General features: G+C 35.8%; 1 protein-coding gene across 2 annotated transcripts in view; it reads left to right on the top strand.

Annotated features, from left to right (window-relative positions):
* Positions 1-18,343, top strand: part of LOC145291919 (uncharacterized) — a 411,504-nt gene that overhangs the window by 304,106 nt on the left and 89,055 nt on the right. For both annotated transcript variants that reach the window (XM_080137767.1, XM_080137768.1), the window contains exon 5: positions 13,272-13,348. In XM_080137767.1, the coding sequence (XP_079993893.1) occupies positions 13,272-13,348 (77 nt within the window). The remainder of the gene's footprint in view (positions 1-13,271; positions 13,349-18,343) is intronic.

Raw genomic sequence — 18,343 nt, 5'->3', positions numbered from 1 at the left:
AAGCGAATGAAACTAGATAAAGATGGAAATTGACATACCCAGGTACTGTACAAACAGTTTGAATAGCAAGTATAAACTCGTTTCAATTACATGTTTCTGATTAAATCTTATTAAATAACTGCCACTAATGGCCTTAATCTTGAATACATCTCTCAATAATACTAGTGCGTTTTAGATATGATGAAATCCTCATCAGCGGCCTTGCTATTTTAACAGCGTTGGCGACCATGGCTCTACAAATTGTAGAGCCATGGTAATCTCGGGAAGACAATAAAGACAGTAGTTCCCTGTTGCTTTCTGTCTTAATTTGGGGGTGCATCTTCCTCAGTGAGTTAAACATGCCCCACGATCCCAACCTAGAAATTTCTTTGACTCTGCGTGGTACATACAGCACCTAGCCTTCCTAGATGGTCATCCATCTGGTACTGGCCAGGCTCATCATTGCTTAACTTTGGTGATCCGGCAAAGACCAGTGTGTCAATGTGATTGTGCCATATATATAACTAGCTTGGGTGCCCCCGCGTTGCCTGGATGTTTGGAGTTGTATGTTGAGCAAAAAAAGAAAAAGTGGTAGTAGGCAGGCAGGCAGGCCCGAACCCGTACCATGAAGGAGGAAAAGAACATGAAAAAAAAAATGTGACGCATAGTAAAATGATGAAACAGTTGCTTGTGGATGACATTTAGTTTTTTTATGGTTTTGACGTATCTGCTTTTTTATTTTCTTTTGGAACAGTGTCAGCTTTCAGTAATATTTGATTGTTTCTGATGAGCAGCCAGATCAACTAAAAACGATGTTTTTCATTATGGATTGAGAAACGCGCATAAGACAGTAAAGAAAAAATATAGACATAAAAAAAAAAAAATTATGATTGTGAACAGATTCTTTCGTTTGGTCCATGAAATGCAATCAACCATTCATCCACAGGCAGCTTCATTGCTGCGTCATGACCCTCTAGTGTGGCTAAACGTTGCAGTTTTTTTTTTTTTTTTTCATGCTAAGATTCGAAACCTGAATACTTGAGGGTATTAGTGAAAGTGATGCTGTCACCACGGCAGAACTTGAACCCAGGATGCTGGGCTCTGAGTTTGTGGCTATGACTACTACACCATGCCATTTGGACGGATGAATTGATTGCTTGATTGCTTAAACCATGGGCTTTCATTTTTTTTTTTTTCTACCCTGATGGTTTTATGTTCCAGTTTTCATAGTTGTTGATATAAATGCATTTGTAAGCAGCTTGTTATGGTGCATGTGCATTGGCGCGAGAAGAATGATTCCGCTTTGATAGGCTGGCATTGCTGCTGCTTTGTTGCGTTTGAGTACAAGTGATATATCACGAATGTTGGTCAAAAAAAAAAAAAAAAAAAAGTAGACACCCTCCCTCCTTCCTTCCTCCTCCTTCCGTTTCCAACCTGGTTAATGATCTCTTGTCACTTATGTCGTGCTGTGTTTTAGCTATCCACATCATTAATTCTATCAACTTGTAATTATTGCCATATTACACTTTCTCGAACATCGGATCATTTTGTTTTATGACCTGTGTTTTGTCTTGATGAATATGCTCTGAAAGGTGCTTGTTTACAATAAAATTTCTGATTGTCCTAAATTCCTGATTCCAATACCGTTACTGATTCCAATTCTTTTAAAATCTATAACTATAGAGCCTATGTTTTTTTTTATTTTATTATTATTAGTTTATTCTTTTATAAATTACTGTAAAAACCCATATATGTGCACATATTTTCACAAATGGGGAAAAAAAAGTACACTTGATGGTTGATCTATAGATTTTAGTTTTATTGGTAGTTTAAAATCATTTTTCCTTTTTTATCATTAATACCAACAATGGGAAATAAAGTTTTAAATGGAAACAAACAAAACAACTAAAAGAATCGTTTTTGGTATTGGAAAATAGGTACTAATTTTTCTGATTCTGATATCCCCATAGCTAGATTTTTCTTATTCTAATTGTCACAACCCTAGTTTACAGTGATGCAAGATTTACGTAATCTCCAACTGCATTTCTCCTTATCTGGTATTGTTCAAATCAAGTGACAGCAGACATAAAAGCTGATCGAAAGTAATGCTAGACTTTTCCTTCTATGATAGTTGCCATATTAATGCTCAAAAATTTAGTCGACCTTACTCTTTTGTCTACAGCTAGAGAGAGGTTCATACCTTAACCAAGTTTAAAGAGAAAATGCGGCATATTTAGAAATCATTAAATATTTTTAAAGTTTTCTAATTTAAAGACATATAATCATCTGTAAACTATTTTACATCCAAATCTTAAATTTCGATGAAGGAATACAGAGGAGTGTAAAGAGAGAGAGAGGGTGGGAAGGAGGAGAGATTTAGAAGGAATGGTGGAAGGGTGCAGAAAAAGTGGTAGATCACTAATAAGATGCCATTATAAAGCATGTTTCCTTATTTGTAGATCAATTGCTCATCCAAATGATAGAAAAAGATTTTTGAAACTCTTAAACCAGATTAAAAGATAATAACCAATTTAGTTAAACGGTGCACTAAATCTATCGAAGAAAACAAGAAGATCAAACTAATAATATAGTACACTAAATTTTGAACATCTAACCTAATAATTAAAAACAATATTATTAACGCCACAACGAACCAAACAAATATAATGTATAAATTTTTGTGCTTTCTTCCATCCAAAAATATGAATTTTTGTGCTGTCTTCCATCTAAAAATTTATATAGTACACATACTGGCCATATGACAACAACTTTCTTCTGATTATTAGCATATCACCTTTCAGGCAATAGTGTCATTCAACACTACCTTATCTACCACAAAAAAAAAAAAAAATACATTTAGCAGAAATACAAAGTATACAAACAAGTAACACTTAAATTAGATATTAAAACAATTGTACAGAAAGAATAAAATGACGAGAAACCCAATATTTAACCAAATCGCATTCAATTTCGGCACTATTATATTGACCATATTCAGCAATTAAAAAAAATAATAATGATAAAATGATATATAAAAAAAAGAACTCTATCACACCTCAATAGACAACACAGACAAAATAAAATAACAATGAATTTGCAAATAGAACAAATTAATAAACTTACTAGAAATACACTTAACTAAGCCTTGACAACAAAAACAACTGGTGACGATCGAGATCACCAATCGAAAGCTCTTGAACAAATGGTAAAAAAACAAAAAAAAAAACAAACACTCTTGGTGCCATAATATACAACCAGTTATCCAAAACAAAAAGATTTCCCTGACAATAGAGTGAGTTACCCATAAAATCGTGAAAAATGAAAACTCGGTCATGTTCAACCGGACATGTCTAGATAACAACTTATACAAAAATATATATATATATATATATAAAATGAAAATTACAATTAAATTTACCAAAATGATCCAAGATGGTAAAATTAAAGTATATTATAAATATTAAAGAATTAATATTTATAAAATTATCTCAGCCAGATATAAAAGCTCGATAAAACCAAATAGGAAATAGAGCTAATAATATGAGCAAACAGTTAATAAAATATGTTAAAAAACACTTTGAAATGAGTTAAAAACATATTTAATCTGAAAAGGAAACACTAGCTAAATGGATAGTCCTTAATCCGCGGAGTTTCGAACAAATACTTTCCTTCTCATCAGAGGGTAGGAATTAGCAAAATGCGGGATCGGATTTTGCATGCAGAAGTATTTGATGAAACAACAAGTAAGTCAAAGATCTTACTTGAAAACGAAAAAAGTGAAGCAGAGAGAATGTGGTAAAGAAAAAGGTGATTACACATGAATGGATAGTCTGGTGGAAGATAAAAAATCCAGTGACGGTAAAATCCAAATGTAAAACTTCAAGAAAGTATCACATATATATATATATGATACTTTCCCATCTTGACAGACAATTGCTATCTCTTTGTCCTCAACTGTTGTCGGTACCATTACTGTCTTTTCTGGCATGACTTTGAAGACCAGCCTATGACTTATAAGGTTGGAAACATAGTTGACAGATAATAAAAAATAGCTTAGATTAGATTGATGGGATTGTGATTTTTGTGTACAGCCATTTTCCTTTTTAAGAACTGATAGTGATTTACACATCTTCCCACGTGTTATACACAACTGTATGTTTGGGAGTTTAGATGGCTACCCTGATTCAGCAAGAGACTGAATGATTGACATACATGCATACATACATGACTGTGACGTGTTCATGAGTCTGCAGATAACACTTCGTTCTTGCTAACGAATGGTATATCCTTGTGCAAAAAACCTGCTTGGCCTTTCGGTCATGATCAAAGTGTAGTATCTGTTCTTCAGATGCTGCACTTAAGATAATTTGTACCAGTCAATGGAGGGGAAACCCTCTATACTGGGACAATTATTATTTTTGGTAACCAGAGTGCCCCCTTTTTGCCTACTTTTAGGGGAGCTGGTTTTTACCTCACATTAAAAACGGCCTTGTGCCTAATTTGCTCAGTGGGGGAGCAAATAAATACCATCTGTTCTTCAGATGCTGCACTTCCATTTCTTGTTCTCTTTCGGTGAAAGAACAGTCCTTCACGACTGAGATAATTTTTTTATTTTTGTACCTTTTCTCCACGTTAAAAAACGACCCTGGTGTCTAACTCTGTCCCGTGGGGAGGCATAGTAAATAGGTACATTCATACACCCATACATCACATTGATAGTTTTTTTTTTTTTTTTTTTTTTTACATGGGTGTCACCACTTATCAAGGCCCAGAGGCCACTCAAGGATAAGGGTTAATAGGTATACATTAGTCATTGTGATTTTAGCATAGTAAACAGTGGGAATTTTGTAACTTGGATTACTTAGGGGGACGATTCAATTAGAACTTGTTCACATTGCACTTTTTCTTTTTTTTTTTTTTTTCATAGGTATCACCACATTATCAAGGCCAATAGGCCACTCAAGGATAAGGGTTAAAGAGTGTACAGTAGAAATTGGACAATATAATAATCATTAGTAATGAAAATTTGTTAAATTTGATAACTTATATGGAACGGCTCATCAAGAACTTATTTACGTTAGACTTGAAGACAACCATATTGTAGTCAGCCGGAAAGCAGGAAAACGGAAGACAATTCCACAGGCGTGCAGTTCTAATAAAAAAGCTTTGTTCATGGAATCTACGTTTAGGTTTAGGCACAGATAAAGAGTGGGGGGAATTATTGATAGTGTTTACAGCTAGACGAGTGTTTCTTGTGAAAGTTTTGCGAGGGGGGACCATACATTGAAGCTCAGTCGAACACTTTCTATGAAAATAACGATACATCAGAGACAAACTCGCAACATCTCTTCTGTGAGATAGAGGTTGCAAGGAAGAGAAAAGGACATCTCCTACGAGGCTACGAAGTCTATTTTGAACTCTATCAAGGCAGGACAAGTCCTTTCTAGCAGCTCCTGCCCAGATGTGGCAACAGTATTCCATCCTTGGACGTACCTGGCTCTTATATAAATAGAGAATTGCATCAGCAGTGAGATATCTACTGGATCGATAGAAAGATCCCACCATTTTTCCAGCGGCCTTGGCAACAGATTTGATATACGTGTTCCATTTAAGATCAGGAGTAATGGTCAAGCCCAGAAGCTTGTCAAAACTTGAGGCCTCCTGAAGACGAGAGCCATTCATTTCAATTGATGCCAGATGGGGATCAGAATGTTGATGATGTAAAGAGAGAAGCTTGGTTTTAGATGCATTAAAAGTAACCAGCCACTCCTTTCCCCATTGTACTACATGCTCAAGATCAGAGGAGAGAGAATTAGAGAGAACTTGGTCGTTTACTGTCTTAGATGTGCTACCATAAATGGTAGTGTCGTCAGCATAAATGTCTACAAATGATGTAAGGATGTGATTTGGAAGATCATTAATGTAGATCAGGAAAAGAGTTGGGCCCAGGATGGACCCCTGAGGGACACCGGCATTAATACTGTGGGCTTCTGATTTTTGCCCCTCAACTACTACTCTTATGAACCTATCAGAAAGAAATGATTTAATAATTGAGAAGACATTTCCAGCTATACCATAGCTAGAGATCTTATGAAGTAAACCTTTATGCCATACCCTATCAAAGGCCTTAGATATGTCAAGAGCAATTGCCCTAGAAAGGTTGCCTCCGTCGAGAGATTTGCTAATCCTATGAGATATAACTGTAAGCACATCTGCTGTAGATCTAGCAGAACGGAAACCATATTGAGTGTCACTAAGAAGGTTATTTTTGTTGAGATGGTTGATTACTTCTGTATTTAACAGATTCCAGCAACTTACTCATGATGCACAGGAGACTTATTGGCCTGTACTGAGAGGGAGATGAGCGATCACCTGAATTCTTAAATACAGGGCATACTGATGAAATTTTCCAGGGAGATGGGAAGCAATTCTCCTTAAGACAACGTTTAAATAGTTTTGTAAGTATGGGCGCTAGTTCAGGTTGAAGTTTTTTGAGTACTATAATTGGAATACCGTCCGGGCCAGTTGCTTTACTGGAATCAAGGTTTTTGATTAGCTTGGCAACATCACGTACAGATATACGTATATCACATAGTGTGTTTTCAGATACAGGAGGAAATATTGGGGGTTGGCGGCCTTGATCGCAAAAGGTAGAATTAGCTGCAAAGTTCTTGACAAAGAGTTTGGCTTTTTCTGATGCTGACGAGATTACCTCAGGTCCATTGATGATAGTTGGGATGGAGCACACGCTTCTGTTCAGAATTCTGTTTGCTATTTGCCAAAACTGGTGGGAACCAAGCCGCTGCTCAGCTACTTTGGACTTAACAGATTGAGCATACAACCACCTTGCGCTCTTTATTACTTTCTTACAATGGTTGCTGGCAGTCCTGAAAGCGGCTTTAGTTTCCATACATCTGTTACGTTGGAAACAGTGGAAAAAGTGATTTCTGTGCGCAATGGCAGCAGCACATTCTGGAGAGAACCATGGCTGGCTGTTAGGTTTTTGCTGAAACTTTTTCGAGGGTATGAAACGATCAATACCTACAATTAACCATTCCGTCAGGTCTAATACTATAGAGGACACATCCTTTTTAAATATGGAATGCAGAGGTAGATCAGTTATAAATGTACGGAAGCTATCCCAGTCAGCCTTAGTGTATCGATATACTGTACGATGGAGAGGTACGTCTGGGGACATTACATTTCATTTTTATCTTAATTGATACAACAGAGTGGTCGGAAGATCCAAGAGGCGACAGAACAGAAACTGAACATAGTTCAGGGCAAGTTGTGAGAAAAAGGTCTAGTAGGCTCGCATACTGGCCGTCATTGTCGGGCACACGGGTGGGTTCCTGAACAATCTGAGTGAGGTCATAGGCAATGGAGAAATCATGACAGAACCTCCCCTCATCATCGGTCTTGTTTGAGTGGGTCAACCATTCGACGTTGTGAACATTGAAGTCTCCACATACGTGAATGTTAGCTAAAGGATAAGCAGATAGGACTTGGTCAATTTTCTCAGATATGCTTTTAAAGATAGTAACTCCGCTGTTGTGGGGGCGATAGAGAGTAAATATAAATGCAGTAGTGTGAGCTAAAGCAACCCGGAAGCACATATAGGGTAAGTTAGGATCTTCCCTGGAGACGTCCCTACCACATGGAAAGCCATCTTTAATATAGGCACATATTCCATGCCCATGGCGATCTTGGGGGTCAGATTTAGAAGTCAAGTTAGAGTATCCTTTAATTGCAAACTCTTCTAGGGAAATAGCCTGTCCAATGCCAGTTTCACTTAAAAATAAAAGGTCTGGTTTAGTCTCCTGTAATTGGGTTTCAACCTCTGGAAGGTTAGAACGTAGACCCCTGATGTTGGAGAAGGAGACATGGTAGTAGGGGTCTACATTGGAAGTTGGAGAACCGGGTTTAATCGTGTATTTTTTCTTGAAACTTGTCATGATGAAATTTTGAAATTTGTGGACTAGGTCGTCAGATTTACTTAGAGCAGGACAGAGAGGGGAAATTAAGAGAGAAAAAGAAACGAAGAATTTTTTTTTTTATTTGTAGCTAATGATAAGGTAAAGCCGTAACAATTACCCACTAGTATGGCATCGAGAGGCCCCACCAGAAGCTACTGCATGGTCCAGAATCCATTCACCAAATGGCAATACAGCAGCCCCAGTACTTTGCACCTGCTGATAGGACAGCCTCCTTAGTGGTTAATCCAAGGTTCGGGTCCCTGACTATCAGGCGGATAACGTCAGCCCAGACAAAACGTTTACCTCCAGCACCCTTACTAGTGACATGGCTACATGGATAGACATAGAAACAGAAAATTTCCGCCATCTAAGCCAACTGTTCGCAAAAATACTGCCAACCTAGAAAACAGCTTTTTCTTCTCCCTTTGTCCGAAAAATCACTCATTAAAAAATGAGGACTGAGGGACAAATAAGAAGAAGCGAGAGTAACAGGAGCTGCCGATAACGCATCCACAATGCGTTTTCTACTCTCCATTAAAAAAAAAAAAAAAAAAAAAAAAACTATTAAGTATTGTACTTAATAAAAGTCCAACAGACGTGTTTAAGGGAAAGTATGGTGATAGATTCCCCTTACACGAACTAAAAATGAGTACAATTCGTAATCTATTTTTGCAATCAACTCGGTAGATAAATACACATATGTACGAGGAAAAAAAAAAAAAAAAAAAAAGTAAGTTGGTGCCGTTATAAGTAATTTCGAGATAAGATGGAAGCCGGTATTAGACTAGAAAAAAAAAAAAAAAAAGCTAGCATTTAATAAAACAAATACACAAATTAAATACTGAAATAAAATGGAGTTGTTAATATTTTAAATCTAAAATAAAAAGCATGATTGAAATCACTTATCTCAACAGAAACAATTCCGTCTCCAAATTGCAAACTGTATTGAAAGAAGTTGAGTTAGTAGCGTTCAAAACATTTTTTTTTTTAAATTAACCGTTAAAAGAAAATCGTGATTTTATTCTGAACTTAAGCTAGTAATGTTTAAAGAAGCTTACGATATAAAAGAAAAGGCGGATGGGGGGGGGGTCTTCCGAAAGTAAGTTGGTGCCGTTATAAGTAATTTCGAGATAAGATGGAAGCCGGTATTGGACTAGAAAAAAAAAAAGCTGGCATTTAATAAAACAGAAATACACAAATTAAATACTGAAATAAAATGGAGTTGTTAATATTTTAAATCTAAAATAAAAAGCATGATTGAAATCACTTATCTCAACAAAAACAATTCCGTCTCCAAATTGCAAACTGTATTGAAAGAGGTTGAGTTAGTAGCGTTCAAAACATTTTTTTTTTAAATTAACCGTTAAAAGAAAATCGTGATTTTATTCTGAACTTAAGCTACTTTTATTTAGTTGCTTTGAGATTTTAACAATTGCCCAGTAACTGTAATAGTTTTTTCTTTTCTTCTTTTAAAGATAACTTTAGATTTTATTTTAAAAAGTAATTTAGTTGGAAAGCGGATGCCCATTGTCTTTCTCCATAGATCTTTATTTTTCATACATGAGACCTTATCAATTCTCCAATACTATTTCTACACTATCCCATTGATTACTGTACACGCAATAACCCTTATCCCCAAGTGGCCATTGGGCCTTGATAAGTGGTGAACTCCATGTAAAAAAAAAATTCTCTGCTGCCATGTTTTGTTGATTGGTTCATTACATTTTCAGCTATTATCCCGCCCCCCCCCCCTCATCTCTCGTGGGGGTGCAATTTAGTGGTGGTGGGAGGGCAGAGTAAATCCAATAAAACTCTGTATTGTTTGGACTACTATCCTCATTTTGAATGTTATTCTCACAACGTTTTGATCGATGTGACCTAAATAAGTTTATCAGCAGAACGATGTAAAGGAAGTTGTTTACCAAGGTTCGCAAAAGGAAACTGAATAGGATTGTTAACCAAAGTGTAGTGGACAAAAGACTGATCATAAAAAAAAAAGAAAAATATATTTAGAGTTTGTTTATGGCCAGTTTTAGATGTGGTGACGAGTTTTGTGACAGTTTATAATAGTTGAGGAATGTGTCCAGTTTGGGGAAAGTAGGCCACTCAGAAGTCCCTCATGAGAGATTGGAGTCGAAGCCAGGTGAGAGTAGATTGGGCTGAGGAGAAAATTAAAATCGCTGGGGGAATGACTTCACCAGAAAACTTTGGAGTTATTTTTTCTTTGCTACGTAACAGTATCTCTCTCTCTCTCTCTCTCTCTCTCTCTCTCTCTCTCTCTCTCTCTCTCTCTCTCTCTCTCTCTCTCCAAAAGCTTAACTGTACAGGTACAGAGTGTCCAAAAAGTCACTGAAGGGTTTTGGACCTAAATAGATTCTTTATTTTTGATGATATTTTTCTGTAATTTTAACACAATCTGACTAAGACATTGAGAAATTTAAAATAAAGCAAAATTCAAACAATTTTTATTTATAAAAGAAAGTTTTTAAAAAATGCAAAATTCAAACAATCTTTTTTTATGGAAAATGTCTTTTAAATGTTGCCCATTTTTAGCTTCGAATATTTGTGCTCTTTCCAAAACATTATTCATTGCGATTTGACTCCCTTATTTCGTTACGCGAGCTGGCAGACCTCGAAACACCTAACTCAAAACCCTGCAAGAATTGAAGGAAAACATCAAGAATGAAATAAAGGAGTTAAACCGCAATCCAAAAATTCTGCAATCTGTCATGAATAATCCATAAAAATGGAGTACAACTTTTTGCTTTTTTTAAAAATTTCTTTAATATGTAAAAATTAAAGAAGTAAAATAAAAATGGTAATATTGAATCGGGATTTGGGTCAGGAATACACAGGGCGGGGGGGGGGGTCTTCATCAATTCTCTGAGAAATGTGTGTTGAGGGAGTTGAAGACTTTACCAAATTACCAAAAAATTATTAACATATATGAGTTTTGTACTTACATTCTCCTTTAAAAAATTAATGTGGAGTATATTTTTGAGTTTTTGGTATGAAGTTTGAGATTATAGAATGTAAACAAAAAATGGATTAAAATGTTAATATGGCGTCATAGACTGGAGGCAGGAAGGCATAGGGGTTTTCTTTCATTTCCATGCAATGCTCGTTTTTTTTTCTCCTTTTTTAACTTGAATAAGGAGTCTGTTTATTATTAAGCTAATTCTATATTAAGAAAAAAAAATCCTCAACAAGCATGTGTCTACTTGACATGCAAAACTTTCTATTGACTGGAGGGAACGTATGATTAAGCAAATCGTCATATTTTTTACGCAGACCAACAAATCGCAGTGTGACCTTGCAGGCTTATTCATCTGCAACCAAGTCATCGCATCATCCAATTTAGTATTTTTGTCACTTGCACAATTTGTATAAAATATTTTGCTGTTAGATGAACTTTTTTTTTTTTTTCTCACCCAATGTCCAGTTGCCCTAATTCCCCCCCCCCCTTTCCATGTCGTCACATGATGACATGTGCCTTCAGCAGTTCGGTGGTTTATGCGAAGCAAAATAACACCAACAACGATGACGACGTAATCTTTGTTTGCTTTGCTAAAAAGAAAACAAGAAAAGGCGTCCGTAAGATACGTCCATTCAATGTTTGCATTTAATCGTGACGATGATCTTTCGAACTTACGAATGATAAACAGATAGACTTTTAGGATGTGTGGAATCATTTAAACTGGTTACTTCAAACATAAGCATGATAGACCAAAGAATTTGTTTTTCATGTATGGGAATCACCATTTATCAAAGCCCAAAATCCACTCGAGGATAAGCTGGTTGATGAGACAATACCGTAATGACCAGTAGTGGTGGAAATTAGGTAGAATTTGATTATTTAAGAAGACGAATGAACAAGAACTTGTTTACATTGGACTTGAAAACGACTATGTTGTGAAAAACAGCCCTGCGGTATAGTTCTAGAGACGGGCAGTTCTGGGAAAGAAACTTTATTCATGGAATTCGCGTTTAGTTTTAGGCACAAATAGAGTAGATTTCGCACTTGATCATGACATACCGACATAAATGCTATTTCAAACATGAGCATGATAGTTTCACTAACAGAACGGCATTTTATAAAGATTGGATGCATTCATTCAATGTGCACATTTATCGATTAATATTCTTATTTATTTAAACGAAAACTTGATTGACCAATGGGCGTCACTTTTTATGAAGATACACGGACACATCTCAAACAGATCAACCCTGATAAAAGAATTTATGATGCTTAGAGCGTCGATCAAAAAGTTTCCAAAAGGGTATGATCTGTAGGAGTACTCCAGTTGTTGGGAGCGCAGCCCCTCCAACGGTAACATTTATTATCACATCTATAAATATAAAAGCGAAAATGTATGTATGTTTGTATGTGTGTTCGCCTTTTCTGTATGTCTACAAAAGGCCTTTTTTCAGAGAAGCGGTCGGTCGCTTCACAACTTTTTAAAACTTTTTATATCACATATAAATCGTAATATCTCACAGTTAACAACGAAGCTCGCCTGTCTATTTAATTTGCTCGATTTCGGGAAGATAAATATTCAACATTTGTCGCTCGCCGCATGTGGGTTAGTCTTTTTCCTTTAACATCTTGGGAAAATAAAAATCCCGCAGTCAAACTTGACCTCATCAACTCATTAAAACGGGCACCTACCAAATCCAAGCAATTAAATAAATTCAAACGTGTTAACATCGCACGTTTTTTTTTTTTTTTTTTTTTTTTCTTTCTTTCACACTTTAATTTACAACTTTGCCTCAACGGTTCGGGTTCGATCCTCATACTTACTTTTTTTTTTTTTTTAACCCCCACCCCAACCCCGGAGTTTTCACACACACCTCCAAGCACCCGGGCAACGCTGGGTACCCCTCGCTAGTTCTTTATAAAATATTCTTTTTACGAGTGCACACCATCTGTCAAAAAATTACCCCCCTCCTCTCTTTTTAATACTTCACTCATCTTCCCACTAATATTTATATCGCCGTAGAATAACGTTTCAATTGATGAAGTCAAAAAAAAGAAAAGTTTCAAACTGGAAAGTGTAAAATATAAAATGTCTCATAATGGAAATAGTGAAGGGTTTCTTTCTGTAGTCATTCCAAACAGCAACGTGTTTGGAATTGTTAATATGCTGTAAAACAAAACCAACTAAGCAACCGTCCGAACATTTATTAATGAAATACTGTTTCAAAGTTAAAAGTGACAAAAACACAAAAAACAAAAGCCTATATAGTCTTTATATAGATTGGATGTCTGATAAAATATAAGATTTCTGTTTTAATGCTATTTCTTTATCTTTTTAGGTGGTGGACAGTATGGTGACGTTTATGAAGCCGTATGGAAAACATATAATAAAACTGTTGCTGTGAAAACTTTGAAGGTATGCTGGACTTATTTTTTTCAGTTTTTTGGTTGACAAATACTAAACACGTTTTTTTTTCTCTTTTTCATATACTCTTTTTATTCAAATATATCGTTATTTAGCTCCCTCTTATAGTACCCTAAAGGAAGAGCACTCTATCCTCCAAAAAATGCCTGGGCAGTCCAGTTTGCATTCCTCAGTAAGAACACCTCAGACAAGTAGCAGCTAACCTCTTCTCAAATGGTGAAGGCAAAGTCTGAGGATGGACCATTTAGAACTGCACAGGGCCAAAGCTATACTCCGGACAACAGGGAAAAGGTTATCTCAATCATAATCTATACCTTGTTGGCTTTGGTTCCGAGTCAAAAACAGTTATTTTCAATATTACATATGTTATTTTTTATTTTATTTTTAAAAAAAATTTTCTTTCATGTAATCTTTTTTTATTCGATTTATGTCTCTGCTTCAAAAGATCAGCAAAAAAACATTGGTACTGTCAGTTTCAAGTTCAGTGAAAGGAGATCAATAGCTGGTCACTTGTGTTGGACACTCTTCAGCCTACGTTTATGTTTCCCAAGAAATTATGCCAACGGAGGCTGAAGAGTCTAATATAGCCGACCAAATATTGGTCCCCCTTTGACTGAATTTGAAACCAATGATACCAATGTTTTTCTGATCTTTTGTAACACACACACACACACACACACACACACTTGTGTGTGTGTATATATATATATATATATATATATATATATATATATATATAATATCTATCAGAATAATGAGATGAATTAGATCACAGATTATTGAATATTGTGGTATCAAATCTTAAATATTTTTGGAAGGTAATATTTTATATAAGACAATCCTGCCAAATAAGAATTGCCCAATATACTAGATAGAGCAAAATACAATAAATTTATAGTTTTTTTTTATATTTAAATTTCATTCAGAAAAATATAATTTTTCAAAACGAAAATTTATTTGAACAAAGAATACAATTCAAAGTAATTTCCTTTATCCATGGATTTTTGATGAAGGCTCATATCCTCAAGGGAAAGTTATTAGCAGATATATTCTGAATTATTTATTAAAGATTAAATTTTTGGAATGTGATTATTTTATGTTTTTGTTCATTATATTTTCACGTATATTGTTGCATGCTTCACAATGAGAGGTTATTGCATGTGCATCTAGTTTTCATGGACTCTCAGGCAGGTAGCTGAAACCTGTTCATATATGAATTCAATTTGTGGCAATTTAATCTTAAAATATACTCAACTTTATTTTGAATATCTATTTTCCCCATAGCTATTCTCTCTTCTAGCTATCCCCCCCAAAAAAGGAGCTTGAATGGGTCCCCTATCCAGCAGAACTTTATGTATTCATGAGAAAGATGTTGTAGTTTGCTTGAAGCATTGTGCATAATGTGAAAGAAGTTGTATTTGAAGGCTATATCAATGTGGTTCATAGGAAACACAAGTTAGTATATAAAAGAATAATGACAATATTAGAAATTTTTTAAATAATTTTCAATTCTATTACGTTTATTTGTCAACATAATATATCGTACGAGAGGGTAGGTGTTGATGTCTCTAATTTACTTGAGCGACAAATAAACCTTGACTCAAATTTCATCAGTTATACACCTATTAACCTCCTGCCTTTTGTAAACTATATCCACACTTAACTCTAAAAGCATATTACTGCTAAGTAATATGTAACATATGTTGAACTTTTAATCAAATCAATTCTGGGTTGATAGATTTTAAGCATTTAAGCAATCAAATAGATAAAATTCCATTTTCTATGTAAATTATATTATATTATTTTATTTATTATTTTTTATTATTTTATTTTTATTCTTATTTAAAAAAAAAACATAAAAAATTAATTTACTTATTGTAATGTTTTAAATTTTTTCTTATTTTTATTTTTATTATTTATTTTTATTTTTTATTCATTCTTTATTTTTTCTTATTTTTTATTTTTTCTTATTTTTTTCTTTTTTCTTTTTATTCTTTTTCTAAAATAAACAAAAAACTGGAGATGTTTATTGTCCTCACTCAGCGGGGAGGATATAACACAAGGTTGAGAAAATGGGATTTTAAAGTTAGTGCCCTAGAGAAAAAGCACTATGGCCTACAAAAGATGCTTGGCCAGTGCTGTCGGCATTTCCCTGTAGCTACACCTCCGGCAATTAGAATTTTTTTATTTTATTACATTTTCACCCCAAACAAGGCACATTGCCACTTTGGTGTAGGGGGCTACTATCAGGGGCAACAACTACTTGAGTACTATGTAGGGATTTGGGTAGCAAGATGTTGGTTCATGTTGCACTTGAACTTCTGCATGTCAGTACAGTTGGGGAAGCAGGGACCTGGAATGGAATTCCAAAGTCTAGCGGTTCTGGGGAAGAAACTACTGGAGTAGAAAGATCTTTTACATCTAGGGATCTCTACAGTGTGGGGGTGGGATTTAGCAGCCTGTCGGGTTTGTCGAGGGTGTTCACGTCGTGGGGAACAAGTGCTTGCAGTTCGTCAGAGCATTCACCATTAAAATACTTGTAGAACAGGCAGAGGGATGCAATGTTTTGTTGATGGGACAAAGGCTGAAGCTTAGATGCCAGTTCAGGGCCTATCAGATTGGCGGCTCTCTTTTGAATCTTGTCAAGGAACGAGAGACTAGTAGCAGATGCACCAGCCCAAATATGACAGCAATACTCCATACATGGGTGAATGGTGGCCTTATAAACGTACAGGATACTTTCGCGTGTTAGTAGTTTTCTAGCATAGTAGAGAGAGCCCAGCTTCCTTGCGGCGGCCCTGGCAATGCCTTCAATGTAATTGTTTCAACTCATGTTTCCTTGAATGTTAGACCAAGGAGTTTGAAAGATGTACTCTCAGATGAAGAGTCGTTGGCCATTGCTATAGGTGGTAGAGAAAGTTTCTTATAATTATTGAATTAAACTAGTTTAGTCTTGGCGGCATTAAACGTGACCATCCATTTTTGTCCCCATTCCACTACAGATTGGAGGTCATCCTCTAGTGTTTCTGCCATTTCTTTAGATATGTGTTCATTTGTTTTCCTGTCGTGCCTGTTATAGAGTGTGGTGTTGTCAGCATATATACTCATCTCAGAGGCAATTTTGTCAGGGAGGTCATTTATGAATATCAGGAACAGTAGAGGTCCAAGGATAGACCCCTGAGGCACTCCAGCATTTATATCATATTGTTTAGATGTACGATCGTCGAGGACAACCTGGATTTTTCTCTTATCTAAGAAGGATTTAATTATGTTAAGTATTTTACCAGAGATACCGTATGATCTAATTTTCCTGAGGAGACCCTCATGCCATACCCTGTCAAAAGCCTTAGATATATCTAGAGCTACCGCTCTACCCTCCTTAGCTTTGTCCAGTGACTGGTATATATGTTCAGAGATTAGTGAGGATGTCTGCTGTGGAACGGGCTTGTCTAAATCCATATTGTTGGTCAGTCAGAAGTTTAGCATCTGTAAGGTGATGGACTAGAGCATGGTTAATTAAGGTCTCAAATATTTTGGCAAAAAGTGGGAGGGGTGATAATTTACTGGGTCAGTTCTTTCGCCAGAATTCTTGAATACTGGTACCACAGAAGCAGTTTTCCAACAGCCCGGAAAGCAAGATTCATTAAGGCATTTGTTGTAGAGTTTGGAAAGAACTGAGCACTTTTTTAATAGCACAGCTGGGATGAGATCAGGTCCACATGCTTTTGAAGTGTCAAGTTTTTTATGATAGCATGCACCTAAGCAGGGGTGATTTTCAGATTGTCTAGCGTGGCGTCTGTCCGCATAGGAAAGTCAGGTAGGGGGTGGTTGGAGGGTCTAGTGTGGAGTTTAAGGCAAACCGACTGGCAAGCATGTTAGCCTTCTCGGTTGCTGAGCAAGCAACCTCGTGATTGTTGGTTAGTGGGGGAATTGTTGATTGCCCATTATTTACTACACTGTTGTAGATTTTCCAGAAGTCACACGCTCCTAGTTTTTGTGCTTTGATGCGTTTTTTAATGGTTTCCGTAAATTCTCTCTTAGCTGTCGCTATTTCTTTCTTAATGTTACTTCTAGCTTCTATGTACTTCTGACTGTTTGAACTGGACTTATGTCGGTTAAATCTGCGATATGCATGCTGCCTTTGAGCAATGGCAGTTGCGCAAGTCAAAGTAAACCATTGGGGAGAGTGGGGCTTGCTATAAAATTTCCGCATGGGAACATTCGCTTCGATTGCAGTTTTGAACCATTCAGTGGTCTCGTTTGCGCACTATTCAGCAGGAAAAAAAAAATATTTCCCTATGGGGCATCTCTGATAAGATCTCTGATGGCTTCCCAGTCAGCCTTTTTATAATATCTCATTTTGAGCACTGACTCTTCAGTTTTGGGTCTAGAGTTTAGGGCGATTTCAACCATTATCACTGCATGATCAGCTATGATCTATGAATTTTATTATTGGTAAAAACGGTAATAATTTTAATAGAAAATATTTATAAAAATCTCTTTTGTATAAGATCCATCACTGAATTTCTTTCATTGGATATTTGCTGTTAAGAAATTTGGATCTATATGTAGTTATGACTCAGAAGGGGAGAAAGACATAAGGAAGTGTGACTTTGGATACATTAAGATGGAAATGTATAATAAAGGCAAATAAGACATAAAACGACGATAAATAAAATCAAAATGATGAAGAACAAAAACCAAACAAAAGATAGGAAGACGAGGTGGCCGTTATTTATTGAATTGACAAATAAATTTATATGCCACATAATTAACTAGCCACATGTTTTTGTCTGTAACACATTGCTGTGGAATGAATTTCTTGTAGATAACAATATGATTGTCTTCAAATCCAATGTCAGATTTCTATTATGAGCCATCCATACAAGTGTTCGAACTTGGTGCACCCATCAATAATACCCAATCCTCTCATAAGGTTCTTCATCTCTCAATTGACGACCGTTCACATTAAACGTTATCCTGGAG

The sequence above is a fragment of the Euprymna scolopes genome, chromosome 13 (genome assembly GCF_053919585.1).
Source record: "Euprymna scolopes isolate OS-2025 chromosome 13, ASM5391958v1, whole genome shotgun sequence".
Classification (NCBI taxonomy): Eukaryota; Metazoa; Mollusca; class Cephalopoda; order Sepiida; family Sepiolidae; genus Euprymna; species Euprymna scolopes.
The sequence above is the reverse complement of the archived record's forward strand: the minus strand, read 5'-3'. Positions and strand labels throughout refer to the sequence as shown.